The sequence below is a fragment of the Miniopterus natalensis genome, chromosome 18, assembly GCF_054644295.1.
Source record: "Miniopterus natalensis isolate mMinNat1 chromosome 18, mMinNat1.hap1, whole genome shotgun sequence".
Taxonomy (NCBI): domain Eukaryota; kingdom Metazoa; phylum Chordata; class Mammalia; order Chiroptera; family Miniopteridae; genus Miniopterus; species Miniopterus natalensis.
In genome coordinates this window covers 39,459,999-39,487,714 of record NC_142098.1, presented here as the reverse complement: position 1 = coordinate 39,487,714, position 27,716 = coordinate 39,459,999, and the positions used below count along the sequence as shown (strand labels likewise).

Here is a 27,716-nt window from a genome sequence, read left to right as displayed (position 1 = left end):
GCAATGCGTTTCCAGAGGCAGAATAAGACAGATTGTCCCCTGGAGCTCAGTGCGGTTCTGAGATTGCTCCATGCACATGTCAGAAGATTTGGAACATGGAACAAAAATTAACCTTTAGCCTGGGAATATTTGGGGGTTTGAACGCAAAAGACTGCGAGCAGCCTGGTTCCCAGGGCAGGGGCACTAACAGGCCCTGGGGACCTGGGAATCTGCAGGCCCCATGCTGGCCTGTTACCGGGTCCACCTGGGGACCAAGGTGTCGCCGTGTGCGTGGGACTTGTCCTGTTTTAGGCCTGACAGTCCCAGACTGGGATTGGCGCAGTCTCGGGATTACTGGGTTGGTTGGGAATCCAGTTCCAAATATCCCCACTCCGTGTCTCCATTCTGGTCCTGAGAGCCAGGCCCACACCTCTCTGCCTCTCATCCGGCTCTGTCTCCCCCTCTCTCTCCCCACCTTCAGTCCAGTGCCAGCTCTTTTCCCATCTGTCCCCAGAGCTCTCCCTGTTTGTCTCTCGCTGGGTCTTTCTCTCCATCTTTTTCTGCATCATCTCCCACTTGGTCCCTCCTGGCAGCCTGACCTCCATGCCATGGCCTCCGTGACTACCCGATCCCATAACCCCATAACGTGGGCACCATGCCCATTGCTCCCTCTAAGTACCTCTTCTTCCACTTCCCCTGCTCTCTTTCTGGGCCTCTCTGCCCTTCCCCCTGGGTCCCTGTTCCCCTATCTCTGGGTCTCTGTCCCCCCCCCCCGCGCCCCGCCCCATTCATCTCACCATCTCTCACTAGGTCAGCTGCTTATTCTCCAGAGATTGAGCAAGTGAATCTCCCTCCCCTCCCCCTCCCCTCCCCCTCACTGTCTCCCACCCCTCAGAAATTTCCCTCAGATCCTCAAAGGAAGGTTGGGTCTCCATCTCCATCACCCTGCCCCACCTGTCTCCTCCCCAGACCCTCCCCCTGGGCAGGACCAGAGGGCCCCCCACAGCTGCAGCCTGAAGGCCTGGTCCCCCCACACATAGAGCAGAGGATTGAGGCAGCTGCTGGCCCTTGCCAGGGTGAGCCCCAGAGGCCTGAGCAGCACCCAGACCCCCATCATGTCCAGCCCAACCTCCCAAGTCCCCACCAGCCTCACCAGAAGCAGCAGGTGGAAGGGGAACCAGCAGAGAAAGAGCATGGCCCCCGAGGCCCAGGGCAGCCCTAGCAGCGGGGGCCGCCCCGTGAGCCTCGCCAGGTGCAGCTTGGCTTTCAGGAGGCTGTGGATGGCACTCAGCACCCCCAGAGGCACCCCAAAACCAAACACCAGCTGATTCAGGGCTGGGCTGGAGAAGTCGGGCGGCTCCCTGGCTGATGTTCTGTTATAAGGCCGGGCCCGGCTCACCCAGCCCCACGGGGCTCCCCGGGCCTGCACCCCAAGGACCAGCAGAAGCAGCCAGAATGCACCAGTCCAGAAAACCGCCCTGCGGGCCTTGGGTGGCTCAGCGCCCAGCCCGGCCAGAGGCCCGAGGCGCAGCAGTCGGCAGCCACGGGCCAGCAGGCGGCCGCGGGCACAGCAGGTCAGGAAGGCGAAGCTGGGGTCCAGGTGGCAGAAGGCACCACCCAAGGGCCAGCAGGAGCGTGTCCAGCTGAGGACCAGTGGCAGGAGGACGGTGAAGGCAATGTCCGTGGCAGCCTGGTGCCCGAGCCAGGCCGCTGACAGTGGGGGAGGCAGGCGGGGCCCTGCTGCTCGGATCACCAGGCTGTGGCTGGCCCCTCCAGCAGGTAAGAAGCCAGGGCGGCCCGGGAGCAGAGGAGGAAGAGGGCAGCCCCCGGGGGGCACAGGAGCCCAAGGGGTGCCGGCCGCCGAATCGCCGCAGGGTCCTCCGTGGGCTGCTTGGTGCTGTGGGGACCCACAGGCCTCCATGTTAGCGTGTTCCACGCCCATCCCCCCAAACTTCCCAGCTGCTCCTCCTCGGGGACAGCCTCCCTGGCCGCCAGCCGAGATGCTGCCTGCCCCCTGTCTCGCTCTGACTCTCTGCCCTGCCCCCCGTGCTCTGTTCCCATTGCCCTGGCCCCACTCAGGCTTCCACCTCACCTGCGGACTCAGCTTAGCCTCCCTGCCCCCAGTTTCCACCTCCAGTCTGGCTGCTGCTTGGCTCCAGAGCTGCCTCTCCCCTGCTCACAGGCCTCCCATGGCTCCCCAGTACCCCTGGCCAAAGTCCCAGCCCTTCCACTGGGGTGAAACCCTAGTGTTCTGGCCCTGCCCTCCCCTGCAGCCCCTTCTGCCCTTAAACTTGCCCTTCTCCATTCCCTCAGGAGACTGTAGCCTTCAAGGATTCTAGGAGCTTTTCTGTGCCAAGTCCTACGAAGTGGCCACTCTTAAAAGCTTCGCCTTCCAGGTGGGGAAACTGAGGCTCGGGAGGGAGATTCACTTGCTCAGAATCAAAGCAGACAAAGCAGAGACCCAGTCTGGATTTGAACTCACGTCTGTGCGACTTCAGGGGCCTGGATGTTAACTTGGGGATTCACACCCAGGTCCTGCTGCTTGTGGGCCTCAGTTTACCCGCGCTGATCCTTTATGGTCCTGGGCTCACCAGCAGGTGGGGGGCAGGTGTCTTCCAGGGAGTCTAAGCAGGAACTGGCAGCCAGGTCTCCACTTGAGGACCTGAGGTGGGGAGGGGCAGAGCTGGCAGCTCACCAGTGGACAAAAGGGGAAGTGGGAGCCAGGGCCAGGCTGGAAATCAGAGGGGCTATCATGCAGGGTCTGAGCATGAGCCTCAGTTTCCCCACCTGTGAGCTGGAAGATTCACTTGTTCTCCTGGGTGCTCTCTTCCCATTGCCCCAGGATAAGGTCTGAGCCCCTCACCCGGGCATTTGCAACCTTACCTGTCATGGCCCCACCCGTGCCACCAGCCTCAGCTACCATTTCCCGTCCTTCTGCTCAGGAGTCCTCAAACAAGCACTGTGGTTTCACGCACATGCACACACCCAGCCTCTGTCCTCGCTGTTTCCTCATCCTGGAGCATTTTGCTTTACCCCATCATTTGAGCTGGCAAACTCCTACTCATCCTCCAAAACCCTACTGGGTGCCACCTTCCCCAGAAACCCTTCTCTGACTACTGCTCACCCAACCAGACAGGACCAGGTTGCTGGTTTGATTCCCAGTCAGAGCACATGCCGGGGCTCCATCCCCCCAGGGAGCATGCAGGAGACAGTTTCTCCCATGGATGTTTCTCTTTCTCTCTCCCTCTCCCTTCCTCTCTCTCTAAAAAATCAATTAAAAAACAATTAAAAAGAAAGAAAGATGTCCAGCAAACCTGTATGTTACAGTACCTGGCAAACAGAAATTTAGGGTGTTGAGCAGGTGACCCTAAATTAGGGAGAGCGCCCTGGATTATCCAGGTGGGCCCAGAGTGGCTACTGGGGTCCGGTAGTGGAAGAGGGGGAGAGAAGGCGCTGCCCCTGGCTTTGAAGATGGGGGAAGGCGCCCTGAGCCACGAGCCTCCGCCAGCAAGTGGAGGCTCCCGTAGGTCACGCAGCCACTCAGTTGCTGAGTTTGCCTCTGGAATGTCAAGGGGGTAGGAACCTGGGGACAGGCCGCAGAAAGGAGGGGTGGAGCTGGCGTCCTGGAAAGAGGAAGGCATGGGAGCCCTGAGGGGAAGTGGGGCCAGGCTCAGCACGTTATCCTGTGGCTCCTGTGAGCCTCAAAGTGCCCAAGACAGGGAGGGGGACAAGCGGGGGGGCGGGGGGGTTCCTGGATTAGAGACCAAGCCTCCCAGCCTCTCCTCCCTTCACTGCCTCCAGCCCCTTCTGGCCTGGCCTCCCCTCCCCCACTCTCTCAGGCCTCTCCTCTCCTGCTGGACACCCACCCCAGCCTTCTCCTGGCTTTTTTACCTCCTCAGGGGGCCCCAGAGGGATCTTTCTACATTTGGCATTGACCCTGCCCCTCCCTTGCTCACACACCATTGGTGGCTCCCCAGTGCCCCTGGACAAAGCCCCAGCCACTCAGCCTGGCCTTGCTCTGAGGCCCGTCGAAGGCCCAGCTCTTCCCCACACAGCTCTTCCCTTGAGCTCGGGCGCACACCTGGTGCCGGCTGGGTCACGGCCATGGCCACCTTGGGTGCTCACTGTCGGTGTCCATCTCTGCGGCCCCCTTGAGATCAGAGTCCGGGTCTGACATCTCTGGGGTCCCCGGCATCGCTCACCGGTGACAGGAGACACACAGGAGGACACCCCGGTTAGCCCCTTAAACCCAGGCCTGGGTGAGGCCAGCGTGAGGCTGGGGGCTGGGGCCGCGCGCCGGTCCCGCGGGACGCGTCCCAGGGGCCCGGGGGGGACAGAAGCAAATGACACAGACGGGTGTAGGCTGTCCCGTCGCCCTCTCTCCGTTTTATTTCCCGACAAGAGTGGGAACCGGGCGCCCCGCGGCGCACAAGTCGTGCTCCGGAGGCAGAAGCGACCCTGACCCCGGGACGGCGGCTGGGACCCGGGCCTCGGGCGGGCGAGTCCCACCCCCGGGGCTGCGGAGGGTCCGGGAGCCGCCGGCGCTCAGCCCCCGGGACGGAGCCTCCGGCGCGGCGGCGGGTGTGGGATCCGGAGGGAGGGCGTCGGGTGTCGGGTGAGGAGCCTCCTGACAGCTATTTCCCGACTTTGGTGACAGTCTGTCTGTCTCCCACGGCCGCGAACACAGCGAACCCGGGGCCGGGGCTCCGCCTCCCGCTCCCTGTTGACGGAAACGGAGGTGGTGATTGAGAGCGCGGCGCCCCCTCCTGCCTGGCGGGGTGTCGCTGCGCGGGATCCCCCGCTCGGGGCGGCTTCCCCGGGCCGCGCGCCCCGCGCCCCGCGCCCCGCGCCCCGCGCCCCGAGTCGGAGCGCGACGCTGCGTTCTGCGCGGGCACCGCGAGCCCCGGGCCCGGGAGGGATTTGTACGCACTGCGCTCCTGGATGCCTGCAGGCACGGAGTGCGGCGTGGAGGTGGGGGCTGTGCGGCCTGAAGGGCGGGGAATGTCGCCCCTCCCCCTCCGCAGTGGCAGCCGAGAACCCCGAAATGTCAGCCCCTCCCCCTAGTGGCAGCCCCTCCCCCTAGAAAGTCAGCCCCCCCCAGAAAGTCAGCTTCTCCCCCTAGAGTGGCAGCCCCTCTCCCTGGAATGTCAGCCTCTCTCCCTCAAATGTGCCCCCCTCCCCCCTATATTAGTTCCTCCTTCACCTTTCTACCCCCAGTGCCCAGAACCGAGTTGTTCACCTGACAGGCACTCACCAACCAGGACTGGGGAGACTAGTGGGGTAAGATCATTCAAGTCCCGACTACCACTTATTTGCTGTGTGACCTTTGGTAAGTGACTGCCTCTCTGGGCCTCAATGTCCTCATCTGTACAATGGGCGTCACTGTGAAATGTCACTTTGGGGAGTCCCCGCATGGATAAGGCTCTGGACAGGACGTACCTGTGGGCAGTCTTTGTTTGATGACGGAAGGAGTGAGTCACCTTCTTGGGTTATTTTAGAAATCTGACTAGAGAAGGATTTTCAGTTCCTATTTGGCCTAGTAAGAATCCCAGGCTTAGGGCATCCTCTCTCCCAGAGGCTGCTCAGGAAAGGCCGAGTCCCTCACAGGACCACACCCAGAAGCCGTGCCCTGTCTCAAAACCTGCCTTACCAACCATACCTGTTGCCCCCACCCCGAGAATCCTGCAGCAGGCTCAGAAAACCGCAATCTCCTCGAAAGATTGCTTAACCACATACATTAGAAAATCAATGCAAATTTAAAACCTCACCACGATCCCACCATTCTCCTCGGAGAAGGCACAGATCAAAGAGACTGACAGCTAGGCCCAAGCCCAAGCGTGGGAAATGGCCTTGCTGAGAGGCCTGTGGCTGGAGTCTGGGGACATGGAACAGACCCTCTGGCCCGGCCAGTCCCCTAGGAGGAATCTGTCTAACATAAAAATACCGATGATAGCAAACATTTGTATCATACCTCTGTGGCATCAGCAATAATGCTCATAATCCGGACAGCCACTCTTTGAGAAAGGTGCTATTATTATCTTATTTCACATAGGTGGAAACCGAGGCATGGACTGTAGTCACCCAGGCGTAAGTAACCGGACTACATCTACCATAGTGCTCCGCGGCCAGGCTCGCTTGCGGAGGGCGCGGCCCTAAGCCTGCTGGGAAATGTAGGCGATCCCCACGCCGGAGGAGAGGGCGGGGCTCGTGGAAGGACCCGCGAGAGGCACCGGATGGCTGCCGGGAAACGTGGTTGGGAGCAGGCGGTAAGGGGGCCTGTCGCTCAGCCGCCTGGGATGTGCAGCCCGTCCCCCACCACTACCCTGGGCCCGCTAACCTGTCGAGCCCAGTCAGTTGTTGAGACTGGTCCGCGGAGAGCCCGGGAGGGGCGCTGACCCTGGGTAGGCCCGGGAGGGCTTCCTGAGTCAGGGATCAACCCAGGATGCTGCGTGCAGGCCACCTACTCTGATGCAGAAAGGGCCCTTGCAGGTGTCCCCCGCTCACCACCTCAGGCCTCTCTGTGTGCCCCCACGACTCTGTCCCTAGCCTGGTATGACGGACATTGACCAGACAGTGACATCTAGAGTGATGGTGTGACGGGGAAAGCCTCGGACCCTGTGGGAGCCGGTGCGGGGGGATTGCCAGGGAGGAAGAGAGGCAGTTAGAGATCCGACTCATCTCAGGGTCCCCAACCTGGCCCCACACAGCCACCGTCCTTTATTCAGCGGGCTCCCATGTGCCAGGGTGTGCTGGGCACACAGAGTTGGTCATACCCAGCCCTGCCCCACAACAGTCCCCCAGTCTGGCTGGTCAGCACAGGGTCAGGAGAGAAGTCTCCCTCTAAATTTGCCCAGTAGGAAGTGGCCTAGGCCGGACTAGAATTTGCGCCACCTGGCTCCAGAGTCCAGGGAGGTAAACCATTGAACTGCCCAATCCACTTACTTCCTAGAAGGTCAAGTCTGTGAGGGCGGACGCCTCCTGGACAATAGCAGATCCTCCTCAGTGTCTGCCTAATCCATCCTCTGGTTGCCTGACATTCTGCTGCCCCACCTCCACCCTGGAAAACAAGCTCAGGGACAAGAATTTCCAGCAAGGTCTTCAGTCCCATGATTGAAGTCTTCCTGACCAGAGGCCACCCCCTTACCCTCTAGCCTCTCATTCTGCATCTCCCATGGGAGCTGTGGGGATAAGAAATGGAACCTGTAGGGGGTATGTGGTGCTCCCCGCCCCTTTTGGAGATGACAGGGGTGACTGTCGCTGGTTGACCCAATGGTGACACTTTAGGCTGGTGTTGCCATAGCTGAGGGAAGGTGAGATGTAAGGGCAGACAGGGTCACACTCCTGTTCCTGGTTTCCATGATGATGTCAGGGTCAGGACCATGATGCCAGTATTGTGGGATACACTGGGGTGACTTCTGAGTGTCCTCATTGCCCCAAGGAATAAAGGTATGAAAAATGGTGGGGAAGGAAAGGTTCCACCATCTCCCAAATGCTCACATGCCTGGGCTCACCTGAACATCCCAAGAGCCATACAAGGTAGGGGTGATTGTGCCTATGTTCAGATGAGGAAACTGAGGTTCAGAGCAGGGGAGAGATGGGCAGGGAGGAGGGAACATTAGGAGGGAACCTACACTTCCAGGCTGGGTAGGTCTTCAAGTTTGTGTCTCAACACAGGCCCCTGGGGTGGGGGAAGGGAATGGGGCCGTGCCTAATGTTGTGTTTCAGTACCATCTGGTGAAACAAGTTTGAGATACACTAAAAATTAAACAGGGTCTTTCCTGCAAGAGTTGTCAGAGCCTTTAGCTCCTTTGTGATTCCCAGATTTCTCTGATCAGGACCAAGACCTGGGACAATGATTGACAGGCTCTGGGTCCCAAAGGCCCTGAGCGGGTCACAATGGGGGTGAAGGCGTTAGTCGTGTGTGCACTTATGTACTCTCGACATGTGTGTACAAATGCATCAGTGTTCTCCATATGATGATTCTGGAACTCAAATAATATCCGTAAAAGAGGAACAGGACAGGCATCCGAAGGCCAGGTTCTTGCCTTTCCTGGCCTGGGACGTGCCGAGATAAAGGCCCAAAGTGCTCGCACTGTCCCACCCAAGCCAGATTCCACAAGGCTTTATTGTCGCCGAACCTAGCCTGGTGCTCGCGGCTCCCAGGAAAAACAAAGGCAAGGAAGGGGTAGGGTCCCGCAGGAGCCCCCACCCCCCGCCCCTGGGATCGCCCAGCCAGGCAGGGAGGGCGGGAGGGAAGGACGTTCTCGCGGGGTGCACGGCCCTGGCAAAGGGCGGCTGCAGGATGGGAAGGAGAGGCGGGGGACCGGCCCCCTAGAAGGGGAACTCGCAGACGTAGTAGAGGCGCCGCTCGCAGTCGTGGTCCCACCAGGAGCCGTCGTCCGAGGCCTGCGCCACGCAGTTCTCGAGCGCGCCGCCGTTGGGCTGGTTGGGGCTGAGCGGGTGCGGCGCGGCGCTGGGCTCGGCGCCGGGCTCGGGGCGGGGCGCGCGGTGCCAGGCGAAGAAGGTCACGCGCTGGCCGTTCTCGAAGAGGTAGAGGCCCTCGGCGCGCCGGTCGTGCACGCCCAGCCACACGGGCCAGTTGTAGGGAGCCAGCGCCCCGCGCAGGTAGCGAGCGAGCGCCTCCATCTGCTGGCGGTCGGCCGGCTGGGCCAGGCTCCCGCCCCGCGCCACGCACCGCGCCTGCGCCGCCGCCTGCGCCTCGAAGTCGCGCGAGAGCAGGAAGCACTTGTGGCCGAGGCGCAGCCCCTTCAGGCAGCCTGCGGGAGGGGAGGGGTCAAGTCCTCGGGGGGCGGGGCGGGCGGAGTCGGGACCTCCCGGGGGAGCGGGGAGGAGGCGGGGTCAGGGCCGCCGGGGCGGTGCCAGACGGTAGGGACTAGACTGTAGGGGGCGTGGCGGGTGTAGAGCGCGGTCGGCTGTACCGCGTGGTGTGGAGTGTGCCTTCCCCACGCCGCGCACTCGCCCTCCCCGCTACTCTAGCCTCCCCATCAGCCAACACACCCCAAGTCCCCTGGAACCCCCTCGCCCCCAGACCTCTCTGGCCCCCTCCTCCCACCAGTCCCCCGCCAGACCCGGATCGTCCCGCTTTCCCCGCCCTGCGTGGTGCGGACTCACCCTCCAGGCGGCCATGCTCGCGCTCGGCGCGCGTCTGCGCCTCCTGCAGGGCTTGCACCGCGTCGCGGGTGTCGCTCACCGCCTCCCGCAGCTGCCGCAGCCCCTTGGTCAGCTCGACCACGCGGGTGTCCAACACGTGCAGACGGACGTGCATCTGGTGCAGGCCTGTGTCCAGGCCGGCCAGGCGGCCCACTGCAGACGGACAGGGCGCACGTCGGACGGGGGCCCTGGGGGCGGAATCGGGGGACCGAAGGACCTGGGGGGACAGGGACCTAGGGAGGGTGGGGCACTCGGGAGTCCTGGAAGAAGGGTGGCCCCGGGCTTTTGGGAATCGAGGCCGGGACCCGGAGCTCGTGGGGGTGTGGGCGCGACGGGCTGGGCGGTGAGCAATTGAAAGGCTCCGGGACAGTGAGAGGACAGTTCATTTCGGTGAAAATGATGGTGGAGGCCTGGGGGGCAGGGCGAGGCTAATGATAACTCACGGATGTAAGTGACGGCGTCCTCGGGGGTGGGAGAGGGGCTGGGGGAGGGGGTTGGCGTTGCTTCTTCTTCTTCCTCCCCCTGACGGCCCTCCTCCGTCTCCCACCCCGGGGGGGTTCCCTCCGGATTTTCGTCCCCCCCAGCAGTGGGCAGCCCCAGGGCCTCCTGCAAATGCTGAGGCAGGGGAGGGATGGTCAGGGACAGCCTGTCGCCCCATTCTGACTCCCCAGATGCTTCAACCACCCCCTCTCCAGCTGTAACTGCCCCGACTCCCTTCTGTGAACCCATCACCCCCATCCTCTGAGCCTAGCCTATCCCATCACTCCCGCCGGCCCATTCCCTGACCCCGGAACAGCCCCTCCCTGCCCCCCTGCCACTCCCTGCCCCCCTCCCCTGCCACTCCCCAACTCACCTTCAGCATCAGGGCCTCCCTCTCCCGCTCCTCCTCCTGGGCGCCTCCCCAGCCCCCCTCCCACTCCCTCTCGGCTCCCCGAGCCCCATGACTGAAGCCCAGGAGCTGGGGGACCACGAGGGCCCCAAGGAGCCAGGCTGCCTGCATTAGGGTGGGCTCGCAGGCACCCAAGGCTGTGGAGAAATGTCTCTGGGGAGGGGGTGTCTCTGGGGACTGGAGTGTGCCCCCTGGTCCCCGCCTCTCCCAGCTCCTCCCTGGTCCCTCTCCTCCCAACTCCTGTCTCTGTTCGTTGGTCTCCGTTCCTCGATGTGTGTCTCTCCCCGCCTCTCTTGGCTCCCTGGAGGCCCTGCCTCTGTGGCCGGAAACCTCCAACGTTCCAAAGCCTGGATCCCGCCCTGGGTCTCCCCTCCCACCCCCCTCTTCCCACTTTCCAGAGCTCACTCCGCCCTGTTCTTTCCTTCTGCCTCTGCCAAAAGCTCTGATGGTCAGGAAGAGCTTGGAGCTAGCTCTCCAAGGGATTCTGGAGACACCCAGGAACCCCCTCAGGGGGCTGTTGGGACTTGACCCAGCTCCCCTCCTTCCCCTGGCCGGCCACTCAGCAGGGGGGAGACTGCAGGGTCTCTCCGAGGCTATTACCCTGTGGCCACCGTTGCCCACACACCCTGCTGGAAGAGGCTTTCCCCCCATTTTCAGGTTCTAAGGCAACTTCTGCCCCCAGATCTCCCATCCCTCCCTCCAAGCTCTTGCCCCAAGACGCGAGTGTGTGGGCCACATGAAGAGCATGGGTGTGGCTGCATGAGCCGCCCTAGGGGACGGACCTCTGGGATTCATTTGCCATACTTTTCTGGAAGCCTGCAGGCAGGCCTTTCGTGGGGTGACTGGGGACTCCAGGCAGGCACACAGACTGTCCCACTGGGTGAGGGGCTAGGGCAGAAGAGAGGGAGGAAGGTGGGTGGGTGGGGGCCAGGGAAGCTTTCTCCGGGAGGTGGAGTAGAGAAATGCAGGACCATGTGCATGCAGAGCTCTGAGCAGTCAGCGAGGTTCATCTCCAGCCTGGACCACTGCAGTTGCCTCCTCCTGCTCTCCCCCTCCTTCTTCCCCAGCCCCTCCAATCCTTGCTGCTTGCCGCAGCCAGAGCAGTGCTTCCAAACTGTAAATCAGATCGAGTCACTCCCCACTCCCCTGCTCCCCCAGCTTCCCATCACTGGCAGAAGGGAGGCCAAACCTGCCCAGCAGGGGGCTGGGAGGGGTGGGCCCTTTGCAATTCTGCAAGCTCATCACTCCACTCCCCTGCCCCCTAGGATCCAGCCACACTGGAGTGTGGATAGCCTCTTGGCTATTTCCTGAATGCTAAGCTCCTTCCCACCTCCCAGCTTTTGCACTAGTCTTTTCATCATTCTAGAATGAGGCCCAGCCCCTTCTCATCCCTGAAATCTCAGCTCAGAGAGGCCTTTCCCTGTTTTTTATCTAAAGAAGCTTCACTTCCACAAGTTACTTTATTAAAACGCCCCCTCTTATCTTTTCGGTATACTCTAAACTGGCATTGTCTTGTTTGTTTGTTTGTTTACTTGTTTGTGGTCTGTGTCTCCTGCCAATGAAGGCAGGGATTCTTGTTTATTGCTGTATCCCCAGAGCTAGAACAGGGCCAATCTAGCACATAGTAGGTGCTCAATCAGTCTGCTGAATGAGAAAGGAAGTAGCCATTCGTGGTGGGGTAACAGCTTAGCCAAAAGATGAAAGAAGGAAGGCTTGACTGTTGTGTTTAGGTGACACCCCTCGGTCCTGAGGCAGAGGCAGAGGGGCACAAAAAAGGATTGGGGCAGCCAGGGTGGATGGAGGTGGTGAGGGCAGTGGGAGAGAGGCTGCACAGGCAAGAGAAGCAAGAGGCCATGCCATGCCCACTCTATGCCAGACCTGTGACTCATGCAGGGCTTTCCCAGATTCCTCCTGGCTGGTTGTGCCAGCAAGCATGGAGCTCACCAGCCAGGGATGGCAGGGCCCACTCTCCAAGGGAGGAAACCAAGGCTCGGAGAGGGGAGAGCACAACCTGCTGGAGGTCACTAGCATGGAGGCAGCTAGCCAAGGCTTCTGGCTCTAAGCAAGAGCAGGGCACCTGCCCTCAGCAGCTGGGGCCCTCAGGAAGGGCCCTGGAAATCAATGCATCCAGGCTTCTGTCTTCCAAGAAAGCAGAGGGCAGTGTGACCTTGGGCAGACTGCTCACCACCTCAGACCCTGGACCTCTCTGGTGCCCATTAAGGTTCTGAGGCCCCCTCATCAGCAGCTAGAGGCCTCCAGACATAATGCACAGGCCGGAAAAGGCCTTGTAAACTGTAGAGGGTTGCACAGCCTCTCTCACTGTTGGCACCAACACAGGCAGCTGTTCTCTCCCAGGGCCCAGCTGCTCACCACCTGGGCTGATGGGTGTGCATCCAGAGGGGGCCTCCCAGAGCTGGGCTGGCACCTGCTCCATCTTAAACAGAAGTACCCCAGAGCCTGCAGCTGGAGGTGCATCCCGAGGCTGCCTAGAACTGCCCTGTACAAGCACCTGCCTGCGCTGTGGAGATGCTTTCACCGCAGCCCTGTGGGATCTGCCCTGTCTCTGTGGGTGCATCCGGGGCACCAGCAAGCTGAGCTGTGAAAGGGGATACACAAGCACGGTGAACAAGAGGGGCGTGAAGACTTCGAGCCTGCCTACCTGTCCCTGATTCCTGGCTCCACCTGGGTGACCTTGGGCAAGTTGCTTAGCCTCTCTGAACTTCAGTGTCCCCCTCTGGAACACAGAGATGGTGAATGTCCCTACCTAGGCCATGGGTTGGTGGGAGAAGTCGATGAGTGAGTCCAGAGCAGGGCCTGGCACACAGGAAGCACTCAAGAATGGTCAGCAGTAGTTATAGAGGGGAGCTGTGGCCTCGTGCTGTGCATCTAAATAGGCGTGTGCACACCTGTGTGATGGATAGTGAGGGGCGAGTGTGATGGGGACGCATGCACACATCTCCCTATACTCTGTCTGCTTTAGGGTTGCGTGTGAGCTGGAGACCTGAGCCTGTACACTGGGGTGCATGCTGTCGGGGGGGCGTGTAAGCGCTGTGCTGCCTGTGTTCTCCGGCACACAGGTGTGATATGTACATGTTGTAACTGAGTGTGTTTGTGGAAATGTGCACTCAGGTAGGTCTGTGTGCACGCCCTGGAGAGTATGTATATGTGGGGACGGCTGTACCTGCGGGGCCAGCTCCTGACTCTGTGCACCTGTGCCTTGGGGGGAGGGGGGTGTGCGTTGGGGGGACAGCACAGGAATCTATAGCTCTCAGAATCCAATTTGGGGGTGTAGAGCACAGCAACAAAGATTTATTGCGCCTACTGTGTGCAGAGAGGGTGGAAGCCTCTGGGAGGGGGTGGTCCTGGGGTGTGAGTGTGGAGGGGGTACTAATAGGGGGCGGGGCCCCATGGTCGGGGTTTGGGGGCAAGCAGGGGTGGAGTCCGGATTCTGGGTCTGGTGGCGAAGAGGAGGGGTGGGGGAGGGCAGGGGGAGGGGGCGGAGCCGGCGGGGGGGGATGGGCGAGGTTTGGGGGCGCGGGGAGGGGCGATGTCTCCGCAGGCTCCCGGAGGGAGGGGAGAGGGCGGAGGGAGGGAAAGAGGGAGGGAGACAGAGAGAGAGAGACAGGGAGAGGGAGAGACAGTGAGAGCGAGAGAGCGAGAGCGAGAAGGGAGACAGAGGAGGCGCGGAGCGGGCGGCGGCCGAGGAAGAGGCGGAGGAAGAGCCGGCGGAGCCGCGGCGCCCGGAGCGGGCCGGACCGAGCCGGGGGCGGGCTACCCGGAGGGGCGCGGCGGCCGCGGCTAAACGGGGACGCTCTGCGGATGGCCAGGCCCGGTCCGCGGGGGGGGTGAGGTCCTCGGCCCCCCCGCCCTCCCCCCCGGCCCCCGCCCGCCCCCTTCCCGGCCCGCTCGCCCTCCGGGGCGGTGGGGCATGGCCTGAGGGTCCCCCGTCTCCGGGGGGGTGGGGGGTGGGGGGGAGGGGGGAGGGGCTGCGGGCGCCGGCGACCGGGACTCAGCAGCCCCGCCAGGCAGGTAAGGGGGCCGAGAAGCGGGGGTTTGGGGCGCCGCGGGGCTGGGGATGCGGGAGTGGGCGGGGGCGCCCGGACGTCCTTGGCCGCGCGTCGGGCTCCGGGCCCAGGCGTGCGGTGGGGGGTGGGGGCCAGGAGGGGAGCGTTGCCCCGGGCGACGCCAAATTGGGTTACGCCCGGGTCCCCGGTGCCCCGTCCCAGATCGCAGCCCTGATGGAGGATGCGCCCCCCGCCCCCCTCGCCGAACCCCCAGCCCGAGCCCTCCTCCCGGCGCTCCCCTGCGGAGAGCAGGGTCGCCGCACCCGCCTCTCGGCCCTGCCGGGCCACTCCCCCGCCTCGCCCACCCAGGCCCCCCCAGGCCCCGGGACCCCTCCCCCAGGCCACCCGGCGCCCACCCCCTCCTGCGGGGTGCGGGCCCCGGCCGCCTCCGCCCCCCTCGACCCCCTTCGGTTCCTGCTGCTCCTTTCAGGCGCCTCCGATCCGCTCCCACCCCTTTCCAAGCGCCCTTCCCCACCCCGTCGCCTCTCCCGTCCACACCGGCCGGCGCGCCCCCTCGGCTCCCGCCCCCGAGTCCCGCTCCGGCGCCCCCGCCCCTCTCCCGGCCGCGGGTCTCCCCCGCCGGCTCCCCGGCCCAGACCCGCTCCGTCTCCCCGCCTCTCCCCGCCGCCTTCCGTTCTCCCCGGTGCCGCCGTCAGCCGGGCCAGCGCCCCCGACCCTGCAGCCCCCCAGGGCACCCCCCTCTCCCCTCTGCCCCTCCCCGCCGATTCCTCCGCCGGTCTCGGTGCCAGCTGCGTGCCAGCTATTCTTAGCCGCGAGCGTTTGATTCATGCCGCCCCGGCGGAGTGTGCCCGCTCCCTCCTTCGGGCCGGGGGGAGGGGCGGGCTGGGCCCGGGGCTGGGGACCGCCGCCCGCTCGCGGGGCCCGGCCAGCCCGGCTCTCCACCCGGTGGCAACCCCTTTAGCGCCCGGCGCGGGCTGGAGGTCAGCCAGGGTCAGCCGAGGGGGAGTGGCTGCGGGCCCCTGTTGGAGGCGGGGTGTGGGGTCTCGCGGACGGGGGGGGAGGGGTTCCCGGCAGGGCGACCGGGGGCAGCGCCGCCCAGCACCGGGAGCGGGAGGGCGCCTCGTAGCCCGAGCCCCCGCGGGGCGTGGGGGAGTGGTTGGCCCGCGGTGATGCCGGCTCGCCCACAGCTCTTGGAAGTCTCCTCACACACACATTTCGCCTTTTTCCCTCCCCCACCCCCAGCCCATCCCCACTCCCCCAAAGTCAGCAGTACCCTCCACTGCTTCCCATCTCCATGGCAACGGTGCAGGAGCTGGGCCTGGTGTGGGGGGAGGGACCAGACCAGACATTCTGGTTTCCGGTGCTGGGGTAGGAGTGGGGGAGAAGAGGAGCCAGCAGACCCCATTGGGGACCCACCTTCCTAAGGCCACCTCATTGGAGAAGAGTAGGGATCTGAGGATGACTTCCCGCCTGTCTTCACCCCACTCCTTAGCCCTCCCAGCCCCTCCCCCAGTCCCCCTCCGAGTGGGGCCACCAGTGCCAGGCAGTGCTGATCCACCCACCCTGCATAGCCAGTTCTCAAACATGCCCACAAGTCATCTTCAGCCACCCCCACTGGCGCAGGCCACCACACTACTGTCACCTGGGCAGCCCTCCCAGGGCCAGCCTCCCCAGCCACCCACACACCCTCTTAAGATGCCTCCAACAACCTGCACAAGCCACCCCTTGTGGTTCCCTCAGGGACACCCTGTGCATGATGCTCTGCCCCATGACCCCATCCTGGTGCCCCAGCTCCCCAGGAACACTGGTCCCCAGCCCTCTGCACACGTCAGCCACACTTTGGCGAAGTCCCCAGAACCGCTGGCCTCCTGCTCTTGCTGCCCCAGGCTCATGGCACCTCCCTCTCCTCCTACTACATCCCAGCCCCCAGCCCCCCCCCAGCCAGCTATCCAGGAGGCCCATGGGAGGGCCTGGGGTGAGGGGCCAGGCTGGGGCCAGGAGGGCAGGATGCCGGTGGGTCGTCCACCTGTCTGTCCTCAGCTAATTTTAGCTGCGTTTTCCATGGCCTGGCAAAGTGGGCCAGTAGCTCCCGCGGTGATTCTGCGGTTTCTGGGACAGCACCGCGCTGGGTCAGCGGCAAAGTGGGGCGCAGGAGGGGTGGGGGTGCGTGCAGGGCCAAGGGCAGGGAAGGAGACGTGTGCTGGCCGCGTGGCAGGGCTGGGGTGTGTGCACAGGCGGCAGAAGTCTGGGGGTGTGTCCGACCTCCGTCCTGCCCGCCTCCGGCAGTGAGGGGCCGCTGGCCTCAACTACTGGGCCACCCAGTGTGCCCGTGGCCTTGGAAGGGTTGGGGCTCTGAGCCTGACAGCCACCCTTGGCCCCCTAGCAGCGACCTGTGATGCTGCCGCCCCCCGTCGCCCCGTGGCCCCATGATGACCCACAGCCCCGCCTCAAGCGAGGACGAGGAGCGCCACAGTGCCAGCGAGTGTCCCGAGGGGGGCTCAGAGTCCGACAGCTCCCCAGACGGGCCCGGGAGAGGCCTCCGGGGGACCCGGGGCCGGGGCAGCGGGGCACCTGGTAACCTGGCCTCGGCAGGAGGCCTCCAGGGCCGCTCCATGTCTGTCCCGGACGACGCCCACTTCAGCATGATGGTCTTCAGGATTGGCATCCCCGACCTGCACCAGACAGTGAGTGACCCTGTCCCTTGACAGCAGGGGGACAGAGGCCCAGGCCTGCACTGGAAGGCCTCCACGTGGCCCACGTGTGCTTTCCGAAATCCCCCCTCCCTGGTCCCAGAATCACCGCCACCCCTTTCCCAGGCCAGCTCAGGCTCCTCCCTGTCGCCTTCCCCACCAGAAATGCCTGCGCTTCAACCCTGATGCCACCATCTGGACAGCCAAGCAGCAGGTGCTCTGCGCCCTGAGCGAGAGCCTGCAGGACGTGCTCAACTACGGCCTGTTCCAGCCCGCCACCTCGGGCCGTGACGCCAACTTCCTGGAGGAGGAGCGGCTGCTGAGGGAGTACCCCCAGTCCTTTGAGAAGGGGGTGCCCTACCTGGAGGTGAGGCCCACAGCCTTCCCATGCTGAGAGGAGGCGTGTCCCCACACACACAGCGGCCCCCTCTAGTTCTCCCAGCCAAGGCCCTTAGCAAGGAATCTTCCAGATTTCCGGGCCCCTAAGAATCACGAGAGTCAGAGAGGCCCGAGTTCCTGTCTGTTCTCTGAGCAGCAGCCTGGCCTTGGGACCAAAGCCACTTCCACGCTCTAAGCTTTTCCTCGCCCATCACGTTGGGGAAGGATTCCTAGTTTTAGCAGGTGTTTTGGAGCATTCCCTGTTGGATCCAGACTCCCCCTTCACGGTAGGCGTTACAGTCTGCACCCCCACAGGAGGCCTGTGCCCCTCTGCCCACGCAGCCAAGGCCGGGGCCGGTTCCACCCTGACCCTGAGCTCAGAAGGGCGTCCAGCCTCCGCCTCAGGCCCCTGACTCTGCCTCTCTCTCCCCTCACCCGCCCTTCGCCTCAGTTCCGGTACAAGACTCGAGTTTACAAACAGACCAACCTGGATGAGAAGCAGCTGGCCAAGCTGCACACGAAGGTGAGACCGCCCTGCTGGCACCCCCCATCCCACTGTCCCCCCCGAGTCCGCGCCCCAGGCATCTCCTCCCACCTCTTCTTAAGTCCTCCACATACCTCAGCCCTTTTGTTCCTCTGCCAGGGTACCCATTTGGGGACGTCTGGGATAGCCCCAAATGCCCCCCACTCTCTCTAGCATAATTCTCTTTTTTAAAACATGCTTTTATTGATTTCAGAGAGAGGGAGGGAGAGGGAGAGAGAGAGAAACATCAATGATGAGAGAGAGTCATTGATCGGCTGCCTCCTGCACGCCCCTGACTGGGGATCGAGCCCACAACTGGGCCATGTGCCCTGACCCGGAATCGAACCGCCGTCTCCTGGACCCCAGGTTGACTCTCAACCACTGAGCCATGCCAGCCAGGCCAGCATAACTCTTCCTTAACCTCCCTTTTTGCCTGCATGCCTGTGCTCGGGCCCACACCACTCCCTCCTGGCTCCCACTTTCTTCATCCTGAGGCTCTCCCGTCTCATCTCCTGGGTCCCTCCTCTCCACACAGGGCCCCTCATTCCCCTTAGCCTAGACTGTGACATCCAGTGTCCCTCTGCCTGGGGCCGTTTTATAGATACCCTGCAGTCCCCCAGTGCCATGGCCTGAATCTCTACCAGATCCAAGGACATCCCCTCCCCACCACATCTACCCTCCAGGCACCTTGCCTTCCAGCCCTCGGACCGTATGTCCCCATGTCTCTCCTGGTCCCCTAAGAGCTAGGAGGAAGCCAGGGGGCTGCTTTAGTCAACAGTGATGTGAAGACGTCTTGTCATTTGGGGGAAAAGCCCCCTGGTTCCTCCCCCCCCCATCATTTGCCCTTGTTCTCCGCCAAGTATCCCGCCCCTCCCGCCTACACTGTCCACTGCGGGAGCCACCGGCCACACGCAGCTCCCAAGCACTGGCAGTGTGGCCGCTCCCCACGCTGAGCTGCGCTGTGAGTGTGAAATGCATGCCAGACTTCAGAGGCTCAGGATTCCCCCCAAAGTAAGATACCTCCTTAATAAATTTCATACAGATTACCAGTTGAAACAGTGATAGTAGGTTAAAACAAGATATGTCATTAAAGTGAATTTCAACACCATTAATAGTCTCCCTTCCTTTTTACTTAAAAAAAAATTTTTTAATATGTTTTTATTGATTTTTAGAGAGAGAGTAAGGGAGAGAGAGGTAGAAATATCCATGAGAGAGAAACATCGATCAACTGCCTGCTGCACGCCCCCTACTGGGGATTGAGCCCCAAATCTGGGCATGTGCCCCGACCGGGAATGAAACCAGCAACCTCCGGGTGCACAGGATGACTCTCAACCAAGCCACACCAGCCAGGGCATTTTTTTAATTAAAAACATTTATTGATTGATTGATTGATTTTAGAGAGAAAGAGGAAGGGAGAGAGAAAAACATCAATTTGCTGTTCTACTTACTGATGCAGTCATTGGTTGATTCTTGTATGTGCCCTGACCAGGGATTGAACCCACAACCTTGGCGTTTCGGGATGATGCTCTAACCAACTGAGCTGCCCAGCTAGAGTGTTACCCTTCCTTTTTATAAAAAACTGATTACTAGGGACTTTTGGATGCCATGTGTGGCTCGCTGTGTATTTCACTAGACAGCGGGGCTGGAGACCCCAGCTTTTCCCCCTTGCTCCCTGATGGGCCTGTCTTCTCTCTCCTGTCCACGACTCAGACCGGACTGAAGAAATTCCTGGAGTACGTGCAGCTCGGGACGTCTGACAAGGTGGCTCGGCTGCTGGACAAGGGGCTGGACCCCAATTATCATGACTCAGATTCAGGAGGTAGGCAGGGAGCCAGGGGCTTTGGGGGGCGCCCAGCATGAGGCCAGGGGGCTGCGTGTGACTGGCCTGTATCGCCCCTCAGAGACCCCCCTGACGCTGGCTGCCCAGACGGAAGGCTCTGTAGACGTGATTCGAACCCTGTGCCTGGGTGGAGCCCACATCGACTTCCGAGCCCGGGATGGCATGACAGCCCTGCACAAGGCCGCGTGTGCCCGGCACTGCCTCGCTCTCACGGTGAGGTGCCAGCTCCCTGGGACCCTCCCGCAGATCAGAGACACCCCCAAATTGCTATGTTTCCCACACAGACTGCACCAGGCAAATTGCCCCAGACCTTCTCTCTTCCTCCCCTCCATTGTTATTCTCCCCATCGGACCCCAGGTGTAGCCCCCCTCCCTGGCTCACAACCAACTATAGCTGATAGTCACACACCCAGGTAGATGACATCACCCTCCTGACACCCAGGTACTTGGTGTCCTCCATTTCCTCTGGCCCAGCTCAGCACCAACCCTGCCACTATCTCCCTGAGGTGTAGACTCTCCTTGTGCCCCTCAAAATGCACAGGCAACTCCCTGCTTTTCCCCCAGATAGAGACGGTCCTCCATACACACCCTGTGAACAGAGCCCCCATCTAGTGTTTGCTCCCCTGAGCACACTCCCCCTCCTCTCACTTGCCAACACAGCCCCTCCTTCCAAATAGATGAGCCTCATGTATCCACAAATGCATACATGAGTCAGCTTGTACAGTCTTATTTTAGATTACTAGTCCCTTTTTTTATTGATTGATTTCAGGAGAGAGGAAGGGAGAGAGAGAGAAAGAAACATTGATTTGTTGTTCCACTTATTTCCGCATTCATTGGCTGGATCTTGTATGTGCCCTGACCAGGGACTGAACCTGCAACCTGGGCATATCGGGATGTTGCTCCACCCACCTGAACTATGCGGCCAGGGCTGCTATTCCTTCTTCCCACCCCCTCCCAAGGGTACTAGTTCTCTCTTCACACACAGGTCAGGGTAGATTCCCCCAAAGATACGTTGCTGTGGATAAATCCCCGATTCACAGATACCCCAGCTAACAGACCCTGCCTCCCCTTCTCCAGCCCTTTCTTGAAGAACCCCAAATGCAGTCAGACACCAGCCACAAAACTCTCATACCCCAGAACCACAGACCCTCTTATGTATGAACCCCCAATGCCCTGCCCGCCCCAGACCCAGACCCAGACGCGCACTGTCCGGCCTAGCAGCCACTAGCCATCTGGGGCTGTTTAGATTTAAATTGGTTAAAATGAACTAAAATCAAAACTTGGGCTTCTCAGGCTCACTAGCTGCATTCCAGGGCTCAGTAGCCCACGCGAGGCGGCCGTGCCAGGTGGTACATCTGTGACCATAGCCATGGCCACGGAACGTGCTGTTGGACAGCACCACTGCGGGCCATCCCCGCGCAGAGCTGCCACCAACACTGTCCCAATAACACTCGATGCCACCAGCCTTCTGTGCCCAGAGCTGCTCCTTGCGTGGGCCCACTCCCTGCCCCCAAGCCCCTAGCCCCAGCGAGGCTGGCCGGCTGGCCTCAGCCCAAGCTTGCTTTTTCCCAGGTCTCCTTCTCTGCCCCATCCTTGGGATCTTGGTCCCAATAACACCTCCCACTTGGCCAGAGGCCTCCTGTAGCCATACTCAGCTCTGTCCTTTGTCCCCACAGCCGTCCCACTGAGTAGGTGGGCACTGGGTAGGTGGGCACTGAGGCACCAAGTTCCCACAACGGCTCATCCCACGCCAGCCATGGGGGAAGGGTGGGCTGGGTGTAGGAGACGGAGGGTCGTCTGCAGGCCTCCTCCCAGTCCCCCCATTGTTCACCGGGGATGGGAGAGTCTCAGAGAGAGAGAGAGGGCCAGGCTCAAGGTCGCACAAGGGCATCATGCCGGAACCGAGATGGGCACTGGCCAGGGGAGGTCACCCGGGACTCCCCGCCTCACAGGCTCTTCAGAGTGAGCCAGTCTTCCCATGACTGTCATCTGTCTTGTCTCCCTTCCTAGGCACTCCTGGACCTTGGGGGCTCCCCCAACTACAAGGACCGCCGGGGGCTGACCCCTCTGTTCCACACGGCTATGGTGGGCGGTGACCCGCGCTGCTGCGAGCTGCTCCTGTACAACAGGGCCCAGCTGGGTGTAGCCGATGAGAACGGCTGGCAGGAGATCCACCAGGTGCTCCGGCTGGGCCAGGGCGGCTGGCACGGGGAGGGGCTGCCTGCGCCCAAAGCAGGGCAGGGATCAGGGGCCCTGTCCAAGGGGCTGGGGATCCAGATGCTGGGGGCCTCACCGAGGGTGGGGGTGAGGGTACATGGTCCCCAAAGAGGAAAAGATGGGGGTGTCAACACTGGAACCCCAAGGGAGCATGGGCTGGGGCACTGGATGCCTTGATCCCTGACACGGTCGAGGACAGCCTCTTGGGTTTCTTGAGGGGCCAGGCCAGACACCTGGGCCTGGGAATGACCGTGAAGCTGACGAGCTGGGTCTCTAAGGAGGAACGGGCCTAAAAGGAGAAGGGTGGACCTCAAGGTGAGGCATGTCGCCAGGCGCCGTGAGCAGAGGGTCTGACGGCCTCCGTGGCTCCCTGTCGTCCCCAGGCCTGCCAGCGGGGTCACTCTCAGCACCTGGAGCACCTGCTCTTCTACGGGGCTGAGCCTGGAGCCCAGAATGCCTCGGGGAACACGGCCCTGCACATCTGCGCCCTTTACAACAAGGTCTGCCTGGCCCCCGACTCCCGCCCCACAGCCGCCCCACGCCCTCTGCTCCTTCTCTCTCTCTCTCATTCATCCATCCATTCATTCATTCATTCATTCATTCATTCATTCATTCATTCATTTGTTCATTCATTCAACAAGTATTTACTGAGCATCTTCCCTGTGTCAGGCCTGGAACTGGGGGTGCTGAGGACCAAGTAGTGAGCAAGCAGGACAGCCCCCTCCATCAGGGGCCATACCTGCCGTTACAATCCAGAGTGCAAAGAGGGAGCTCAGGGGGAATCCAGGTCTCTGTGGGAGCCCACGTGTGGGCTTGGGCTTGAGGCTGAGGGGGAGGGGGCTCTGGGGGATGTGCCAGCAGTGCTCAGGTGAGCAGGAGTCAGCTGACTAGAAAGAGGGGAGAAAGGGCGGTCCAGGCAGGGGGGAGAGGGTCAGTCTCCATTCAGCCGCCAGGGGAGCACCTGCTGAGCGCCAGTGCATGGTGGGGGTTGGGGGCACTGCAGGGGACAGAGGAAAAGCCAAGCCACAGCCCCCAAAGGGACAAGAGAGGGTTGTGAATTGCAGCAACTCAGGGTTGGGTGGATGGTCCCCATTTCTGGAGTGGAGGTGACCTATAAGGAGCTGGCAGGGGGTCTCATGTCCCCGCTCGGGTGTTCTGTGGGGGCCATTTGGGTTGGCAGGAGCTGGGGCTTTTGGCCTGATGACCCCAGCCCCTTGCTACTTGTGCCGCAGGCAGGCCTGGGCAGAGCAGCCCCCTCAGAGCTTGTCTCCCCACCCACTTCCTAACGCACCCTGTCCTTGGAGGGCTGCGGGGGGACTCAGGCCTCTGCTGCTGGTCGTCAGCCCCTCCTCCCACCCTCCCCTGTTCTGTCTTCCAAAACAGCCCCAGCCCCTTCTGCCTCATCAGAACTTGCAGTGCTGGGAGGTGGCAGGTAGCCACATGCCGCCTGGTGGCAGCAAGCAGTCTGCTTGGTGCCCACAGAGGGAGAACGCAGTGTCTGTCAAGCCCAACCAGCCCGGTGCCCGTGCCCCTCCTGGGGCTTCCGTCTCTCCTGCTCCCTGACTCCACCACTGGTGGGCAAGACCCGTGGGCAGCCCAGGGTCCCCCAAACAAGCCCTGCCCCCTCTCCAAGGCTCAATCCTCTCCCCTAAATGAGAATAATGTCAGTGGGTTGAAGGAGATGAAAGATCGTGTGTATTAAGTGCTCATCCCTAGAAGGCGGCTGTAATAATAATAATTATCATTATCATTGTCAAAACCATTATCAGTCAGGATCCAGTCAGGAGCTGGAAGCCACACCGTTCATTTGAGCAGGGAAAATTCAATATGAAGAATTAATCACAAGAACAGTTCCTCTTAGCAAGTTAGAGGAGCCAGTCACTTCTCCGCTTGGCCTTCCCCTTCCCCATCTGTGAAATGGGTCAGTAACAAAGGACCAAGTGGGTGAATTTTTGCTTGCTCTTGGCAAGGTGCTTAAAGAACAGATGCTCAGCACATGTGAGGTCCGTTTCTACTTCTCCCCCCTTGCCTGCCCTCCCGGACTTTAAGTTCCCAGGGCCTGGAGCCGGGTCTGACATTTCTGCCCTCTCTGCTCCCCTGGCCTCCTGGCATGCGCATGTAGCCCTGGTGGTGATGGTCAGGCTCATGTTTAGGCCATGAGCTCAAGGCTGGGGGCTAAGTCTGACCAATGTACTGTCCCAAAGCCCCAGCACATGGTAGGCCTAGAGGCATTTTTGTGAGTGAGTGAGTGAGTGAGTGAGTGAACGATGGGTCGACCACTTGGGTTTCCCCCAGGCCTGCACAGCACCCAGCTCGGGGCACTTAACAGGTGGTTTGCTTCCAGACAGGTCAAATGACTCAAGGGCCGAGTGAATGACATGAGCAAGTGAGTTCTGAATGACTCAGCGCCGCATCCTGCATCCCCACCCTCTCCTGCCTGTTTCTTGAGCATCTACTGCTCGAGGGATGGCGCCTGCCTGGGGAGGGGGGCGGGGGGAGTCATGGTCTGTCAGAGAGGCAGACGTGTAAGCAGGTAACTGCAGAGCTGAGAGATACGTGCTAGGACGCCAGCAAACACGGGGTTCCTGGGGCGTAGGTGGGAGAGCTGATGGAGCTGGTGCGGCTGCTCCGGCCGGGCGCTAGGCAAGCAAGGTGGCGCAGACACGCGAAACCACACCTGGCAGGGTTGGCGGTCTAGTTGGGGGAGCAGCGTGTGTGCACACAGACACACGCGCTGACAAACACGCCCAGGAAACCGACCGGGCTACCGTCGCTGCCCAGTGACTGACTGGGCCATCAGAGTCGCGTGTCCACAGGATTAGAAAGCCAGGTTGCAGTTCTAGCTGCTCCACTAACTGGCTGTGTGACTTCGGGCAAGGATTTGCCCTCTCTGAGCTTGTCCAGCAAGCATCCTTGGTGGATTTGTCCAGTGGAGAGTGTCAGACCGAGATGGGTCTTCATGCATGCTGGTTCAGTTAGTATCTGGGGAGCTAGAGAAGAGTTGAGCGGGGGTCAGGGGACAGGTTGGGCTTGGCCAGGCCAAGACAAAGCAGAGGACTTCCCTCATTCAGCACCTGTTTATTGAACAGCTCCTCCGGGCCAGGCGCTATTCTGGCTGGTATGTTCCAGACAGAATCGAGCTCCCATGAAACGGACAACGTAGTGGGGAGGGATGCTAAAGAGACAAGTAAAGTGGAAATGTAACTTCAGGGAGACAGCGTTATGAAGAAAATGAGCTAATACTGGCTTAGGAGAATGCCCAGGACATAGCAGGTGTCATCTAAATAAAAATAAAGCGGGGAAAAGACTGGGTTGTTTTTGACAGGGTGGTCAGAGAAGCCCTCTCTGAAGAGGTGGCGTTTGAGCGAAAATGAGTGAAGTGAGAAAGTGAGCTATGCGAAGGTGCAGAGAATTCAGAGCAGAGGGAGCAGCAGGTGCAAAGGCCCTGGGGCAGAAGTGTGCCCGTCAGAGGAAGGAGCCCACTGCGGCGGGAGCGGGAGGGGGTAGAAGATGAACTTGCTGAGGCTGAGGGTGGCAGGGCAGGCAGATCAGGTGGCAACTCCTGGGCCATGGGAAGGACGTTGGGTTTGATCCAGAGTGAGAGGGAGTGACATGTTGTGAGCGACAAGGGTAAGGAATTGATCTGGGCGTGGACGGCATTGCGAGGGCACCACCCCTTCCCTTCTGGTTCTAGCAGAGTGTAATTAAGAGCATGGGCTCTGGGCAGACAGACCTGGGTTCGAACCGGATCGCCAATGCACCGGCCCGTCCCATGAGCTGCTGCCTCTGAGGCGCCCAGCCCCCGGCACGTGGCGTAGTAAGCCCTCCGTGAGGTTTAGGTGGGTGGCTCTCAGCCAGGGTGCTTCTGCCCCCCAGGGGACATTTGTCACTGTCTGCTGACATTCCCGGTTATCACAACTGGGAGGGGATGCTGCTGGCACCTAGTGGCGGAGACCAAGGATGCCGCTGAGCACCCTTTGATGGGCAGGATGGTGGAGAAGCCCTGCTTTGCAGCAGCGCCATCCGAGTCACGGGTGTAGTTTTAAGTGTCCCAGAGCCACATTTTTTTAAAAAAAAGAAAGAGTTGACTTGAATGTTAGTAGTATGTTTTATTTAATCCATTGTATCCACAATAGTATCACTTTAACACCTCATCAATACAAACATTACTCGAGGTGTTTTAAATTATTTTTTTCATGCTAAGCCCTTGCAATCCAGTGTGTGTTCAAATCAGCCACAGTGAAAGGGCTCAGGAGCCACACTCTGCAAAGTGGCTGCTGCCCTGGGGAAGGGGGGCTGAGATCATGTTATTCCTGAAGTTCTTTTATTTATTTATTTGTAATTTACTGATTCATTATTTTCTTTGGAGAGGTAAGGAGAGGGGGATAAGAACATAGTGAGAGAAACATCCATCGGCTGCCTCCTGCACGCCCCCTCCTGGGGATCGAGCCCGCAGCTCCAGCGGTGCCCTGACCGGGAATCGAACCGGCGACCTCTTGGTGCCCGGGACAACGCCCCACCAACTGAGCCGCGTCAGCCGGGCATAACTTACTGAGAGAGAGAGAGAAACATGGGTTTGTTGCTCCACTTAGTCACGCATCGCTGGCTGGCTCTTGCACGCGCCCTGGCCAGGGCCGAGCCTGCAACCTTGGCGGATCCGGGTGACGCTCTAACCACTGAGCCGCCTGCCCAGGGTCTGAGGTTCTTAGCACAGGGCCTGTGTCCACTCACGGTGACCTCAGTTGTCTTTTTCTCCCTCACCCTGTGCCCCCGACCATGGCCTTCAGGAGACTTGTGCCAGGATCCTCCTGTATCGCGGGGCCAGCAAGGACGTGAAGAATAACAGTGGACAGACCGCCTTCCAGGTCTGGGGCGGGCAGACTTGGGGTGTGGGGGGTGGGCTCAGAGGGTCCCGCAGGTGCATCAGAGGGGCATACTGGGAGGGGCCGAGCTGCTGAGGGCAGGGCTGGGACCTGACAGCTTCCCGCCCCTCCCCGTGCCCGGGCCACCTGCCTCCCTGCCCCTCCCTCCAGGTGGCAGTGATCGCTGGGAATTTTGAACTGGGGGAGCTGATTCGAAACCACCGAGAGCAGGACGTGGGTGAGTGAGTGGGGCTGGGGCCAAGGGAGAGCCTAGGGAACTTGGGGGTGCATGGTGGGATCCGTGAGTCAGAGGACCTGATTTGGGGGTCAGGATGGGATAGAGAAGACCTCGAGCATCCCAGTAGTGGTAGGGGGTGCGATTCCAGGCCCTTGCTCTTTCTCATCGCGATCTTTCTCCCCTCGTGCCTCTCCCCACCATCTCTTACCTGCATGTCCCCCACCGCCTGCCCCTGTCTCCTCTCCCCTCTGCCCCCCTGCCACTGTGCCCGCTCAGTGCCCTTCCAGGAGTCTCCCAAGTACGCGGCCCGGCGGCGGGGACCCCCGAGCGCCGGGCTGACGGTGCCCCCAGCTCTGCTGCGGGCCAACAGCGACACCAGCATGGCCCTGCCCGACTGGATGGTGTTCGCCGCCCCAGGAGCCTCGTCCGCTGGGGCCCCTGGCCAGAACTCGGGGCCCCAGGGCCAGTCGCAGCCCACGGCCCCCAGCGCCAAGCTCAGCACTGGGACCCTCCGAAGTGCCAGCAGCCCCCGGGGCGCCCGGGCTCGCTCCCCATCCCGAGGGAGGCACCCCGAGGAGGCCAAGAGGCAGCCCCGTGGACGGCCCAGGTAGGGAAGGCTCAGCCCTGGTCCCAAGGACAGACCCCAACCCAGCCAAATCCCCTCCTCAGAGTCACAGCACCCAGGCCGGCTCAGCTGCCCACCTCCTGTCCCACGTATGGCTCGTCCCAGCCCTCAGCCTTCCAACTGCATGGACCCCTTGGCCTCCAGGTCTCTCTCCTGGCCCTCGAGGAAGGGAGGGTATTATGAGCCGGGCTCGAACCTGTCCCAAGGGCACAAAAGTTCGGCTGGGCACCTGCTCCACACCAGGGGCCTGGGCGCATCCAAAGAAATGCTGGTTCTAGCC

General features: G+C 61.5%; 3 protein-coding genes across 5 annotated transcripts in view; 1 reads left to right on the top strand and 2 right to left on the bottom strand.

The window, feature by feature from the left end:
* Positions 1 to 1,128: 1,128 nt before the first annotated feature.
* Positions 1,129 to 4,174, bottom strand: GPR32 (G protein-coupled receptor 32). Its single transcript, XM_087827449.1, is given in 6 exon segments — positions 1,129 to 1,164; positions 1,166 to 1,470; positions 1,473 to 1,522; positions 1,524 to 1,749; positions 1,752 to 1,876; positions 4,092 to 4,174. Coding segments are annotated over 6 exon segments (825 nt in total).
* A 3,911-nt stretch (positions 4,175 to 8,085) lies between these two features.
* On the bottom strand, positions 8,086 to 10,336 carry CLEC11A (C-type lectin domain containing 11A). The gene is made up of 4 exons (XM_087827317.1): positions 10,004 to 10,336; positions 9,594 to 9,765; positions 9,112 to 9,303; positions 8,086 to 8,756 (listed from the first exon to the last, which is right to left on the bottom strand). The coding sequence occupies exons 1-4, from the start codon at positions 10,148 to 10,150 to the stop codon at positions 8,311 to 8,313; spliced, it is 957 nt and encodes a 318-aa protein (XP_087683443.1). The 5' UTR covers positions 10,151 to 10,336; the 3' UTR covers positions 8,086 to 8,310.
* A 6,118-nt stretch (positions 10,337 to 16,454) lies between these two features.
* Positions 16,455 to 27,716, top strand: part of SHANK1 (SH3 and multiple ankyrin repeat domains 1) — a 39,952-nt gene continuing 28,690 nt past the window's right edge. For all 3 annotated transcript variants that reach the window (XM_087826863.1, XM_087826862.1, XM_087826864.1), the window contains exons 1-10: positions 16,455 to 16,748; positions 16,918 to 17,121; positions 17,584 to 17,655; positions 19,366 to 19,474; positions 19,557 to 19,708; positions 21,505 to 21,672; positions 22,095 to 22,211; positions 26,499 to 26,576; positions 26,745 to 26,811; positions 27,088 to 27,418. In XM_087826863.1, the coding sequence (XP_087682989.1) occupies positions 16,491 to 16,748; positions 16,918 to 17,121; positions 17,584 to 17,655; positions 19,366 to 19,474; positions 19,557 to 19,708; positions 21,505 to 21,672; positions 22,095 to 22,211; positions 26,499 to 26,576; positions 26,745 to 26,811; positions 27,088 to 27,418 (1,556 nt within the window). In that variant the 5' untranslated portion in view covers positions 16,455 to 16,490. The remainder of the gene's footprint in view (positions 16,749 to 16,917; positions 17,122 to 17,583; positions 17,656 to 19,365; positions 19,475 to 19,556; positions 19,709 to 21,504; positions 21,673 to 22,094; positions 22,212 to 26,498; positions 26,577 to 26,744; positions 26,812 to 27,087; positions 27,419 to 27,716) is intronic.

Coding starts and splice junctions, on each gene's coding strand:
- CLEC11A (XM_087827317.1), bottom strand. CDS start 10,150: ATGCAGGCAGCCTGGCTCCTTGGGGCCCTCGTGGTCCCCCAGCTCCTG. Junction 9,304..9,593: donor GGACGCCGTCACTTACATCC/GTGAGTTATCAT, acceptor GTCCGTCTGCAG/TGGGCCGCCTGGCCGGCCTG. Junction 8,757..9,111: donor CGAGCATGGCCGCCTGGAGG/GTGAGTCCGCAC, acceptor CCCCTCCCGCAG/GCTGCCTGAAGGGGCTGCGC.